The sequence below is a fragment of the Lucilia sericata genome, unplaced genomic scaffold (genome assembly GCF_015586225.1).
Source record: "Lucilia sericata isolate MDLA Ls3-8-SP2 unplaced genomic scaffold, ASM1558622v1 Contig001309F_arrow, whole genome shotgun sequence".
Lineage (NCBI taxonomy): Eukaryota > Metazoa > Arthropoda > Insecta > Diptera > Calliphoridae > Lucilia > Lucilia sericata.
The window spans coordinates 1,294-5,000 of NW_023995256.1; the positions used below are offsets into that span (position 1 = coordinate 1,294).

Consider the following 3,707-nt stretch of genomic DNA (forward strand, 5'->3'; position numbering starts at 1 on the left):
TATAAAGATAATTTTATAAAAATAAAAATTCTCACTTAATTATTTATATATATCAAACGATTAAATCAACACAGGTGATTAAAAACAAAACGTAAATTAAAGATTAAAATTGCGATTAAGAACTGATGCAATAATACAATAAACATAAGAAATGGATTAAAAATAACTCAAAAAAAATTAAATGAAAGTTTGTTTAAAAAAATATTAATCAGCTTAAAAAAATACGAAAAAAAAATTAATTTAAGATCGAACATATTTTAACCATCTTACATGCATAAGTACTTATAATTATCAGAAGGAAATTGCATTAGTTTAGCAAATTTAGTTTTTATATAAAAAAAAAATATTCAATTATTAAATAAATTTTCTTGTTTTTCTATTTCCATATTTTCAGAATGTGTTCCGCTATGAATAGCTCATATACGGATAATGTCCATAACATTAAACATATAACCTCAAAACCTCTTATCAACGAAAAACATTTAACAACTACTCGGAACGTTAAATTCGAAACCGATGACATTCCCTATTTAAGTGAAAAATTCGATGAGACAGAGGATAATAATTGCGCTCACATCAAAATGGATACAAATTGTACAAATGACAACGATGACCTCAACAATGCTCTAAATAATTGGTCCGGCGGTGGTGGCGGTGGTAGTGGTGGCGGTGGTGATACAACAGAAGATGATATAGGCTTTCAAGATGATAATATATCGCATGTGGGCTCAGACTATTCAGAATTTCAGGCTACGGAGCAAGATAATCTATTTGCTCAACCCAATCCACCGGATGTTTATGGTGGCGACTTAAATGATGCCGATATTAAATACAATCCTGCAGAACTAATGCTCAGACCACCTTCGGGTTCAGCAATGCATTTTAATTATAACTTCCCTGCCATACCATCACAAACAGAACCTCCACCTCCAACTTCGGTGCATCGCAGTTCAAATTTGCCACATAATGCGCAATTGCCATATTTATATGGTGCTAATCATCATCCAGATATGGGCAGCTCTTCAACATCAGCTGCAGCTGCTGCGGCAGCATCATCGTCCGCTACTGGCTCCAATTATTCAACAAATTCACATTCAAATCCTGGATGCTTCCATCCGAACATGTGGTATCCTAATGCACCTTTTGGTACTTATAGATCCTATGGATCTCATGCATATGGACGTCATTATGGCCCTCAACTATCCCATGATCATATGATGGACATGTTTCAATTATCAAATAGGTAAGTAAAACAAAGCAAATTGTAATTGAAATGAAATCTTAAAAGTTGGATATTAGAGAAGTTTTGAATAGGTCAAATTTAGATCGAAACCTAATCAAATAAGAATGACCATTCCGAATCTTATATTCCGCCATCAGAAACTTCTCATATATAGATATTAATAAGGGTAACTTTCGTAGGAGGTGCTTTTATGGTAACTTGGGCCAAATAAGAACCAAACAACTTAGAATTCGGGAGAATGATTAATTTCTGATTTCTAACAGATGATTTTTGTTGATTTTTTGTTAAATGTGAATTTTTAAACGATTTATTGACAATAAAATAATTTTCTTTAAGAGAGCTTTTAGGGAGGGGTTGTTGCTCGAAGATTTTGGTTCAAAAGCTTGCTTGAGAAAAAATTTTCGTAGTTCTAGTTGGAGAGGATAATAGTTTCTTCCCATTTGATGTGCATTATCCATTCTCCTGTCAAACTAATCTCTTAACCTTTGGAACGAATTTATCACTAGTTTTACTACAGTTATATTTTTTAAATGCTAAAGAAGAGGAATAAACCCCAAAATACTAAATTATAGATTAAATATCGCGTTTTAAAACAGTTATATTACTATAAATAAAACATTAACAACACGTTTTAGTGTCTATTTTCAGCATTTTTGTAGTTATTTTTAGTAACATCAACTTTCAATTAAGTTTGAATTAAAAAGAAAATATCCATACAATTACACAGATTGTACGCCCTTTGAATTTGTCTTTTTTTCGCAATGTGAGATTGGTAATGCATAAATAATTTATTCCTAAAGGATTAAAAACTTTATGGTTAACAAAATATATACTAATACTAATACATATGTATGTATGAATGTAAATAATAAATTGATAACCTTTTTCGACTCATGGCCGGCAGTTTCCTAGAGTATATTCCCCATAAACATGTGTCAATATTTTTAGTTTCTAAATGAAAGAAACCGAATTAGGGACAAACAGAACAAATAGTTAAATAAAGCAACGAAATTCATTCAACCCCATACAAAATAATCAACATTGAACCGACCACGCAAAGTAGTATGTCTCCTCCCCGGGATATAAAGAACTGGGGAAAAAACACAAACAAGATTCACACACTTAAACTGAATTAAAGTATAATTCATAAATGAATGAATCAATGAATGACTACTTCTCTAGAAGCTAAATCATATCAAACATGACAGGCACGAACACAACTCAACAACAGCTCAATAAACCAAAACAAAATCAAGTCTCCCGCAGGATCATCTCAAGTGGGGGGCAGCACTGTACGATGTCTTGAAACATTAACTAAATTAACAACTATACAAAAATATAAAAACGAGATTCTAGGACGAATTTAACTACATACTTATGCATAGGGTTGTAAGGATGTAGTTTGTGGGTAGATACATACTTATGTACATATATGTATGTGTGTTTTAAATCGTACTATTTACTAGTGTCTTATAGACAAATACACATGTTTAGATACAAACAGTAGTGTTCGAAAACAAAGCAATTTTTTGTTATAACGATTTAAAACTATGGTTTTGGGCCATTAAAAGGCTGGAAAGCCTTCATTAGTTAAAATGTTATTTAGATTTCGGTATCAACTGAAAACTAAGTTTACACCACTAACTTACCACATAAATCAATTTGATTACTTTATCAACAAAACTTGCTTACGTTACAAACAATACTGTTTGTATCTGTATGTATGTAGAATTACATATTTGTATTTGTATGTAAATTAACGTCATGTGTTTTGTAAAGAGCTACGAAAATCTTTTTTTAGCTTTTTACCAAAATAACAACTTAAATCAATATAAATATGTACTAGTTTTTGTGTGTGTCTGTCTGTCTACTACTTCTTGTTAATTTTCTTCTTCTTCTTATTAACCCTTAATTTATCCAATCACCTTAGATTGCTTTGACAGTTTGACACTTTTGGTTTGTTAAGTGAAGATGACACATTTTCTTTGCGACTTTTATTAACAATTTGAAATGGATTTTGAAATTATTGTAAGTTACAAAAGTTAATACAACAATTTAGCAAATTTACTATTTTGTATAGTAATTTTAACATAGAATTATCCAATTCTTTCTGTATGTATATTAACGAAAAACAAAGTATTTATCTCTTCAAAAGTCCTGTTATACTAAACCTAGGACCTCTTATTCATCTAAGAAATTGATTCTGAATCAATTAGTATGCCTTTAGTGTTGCATGGTATAATTACTTTATTTAAAATGATTTATTTCTCTCACATACATACATATCAATTAAAATATTTCTAAAGAAACACAAACTTTTTAATTAAATTAATGTTTGTTTTAAATTTTAATTGTCTGTCATATAGACTTTTTGTTAACTTTTATTGAAATTTTATGAATTAATTAAGGTTCTTGCACTTTTATCGGTCACGCAAGTGTCTTTGTGAAAAAAATCATTTAGATA

General features: G+C 30.1%; 1 protein-coding gene across 1 annotated transcript in view; it reads left to right on the forward strand.

The window, feature by feature from the left end:
- The first annotated feature begins 368 nt into the window (after positions 1 to 368).
- Positions 369 to 3,707, forward strand: part of LOC119610911 — a 10,154-nt gene continuing 6,815 nt past the window's right edge. The window contains exon 1 of the mRNA XM_037966326.1: positions 369 to 1,243. Within this exon, the coding sequence (XP_037822254.1) occupies positions 396 to 1,243 (848 nt within the window). The 5' untranslated portion in view covers positions 369 to 395. The remainder of the gene's footprint in view (positions 1,244 to 3,707) is intronic.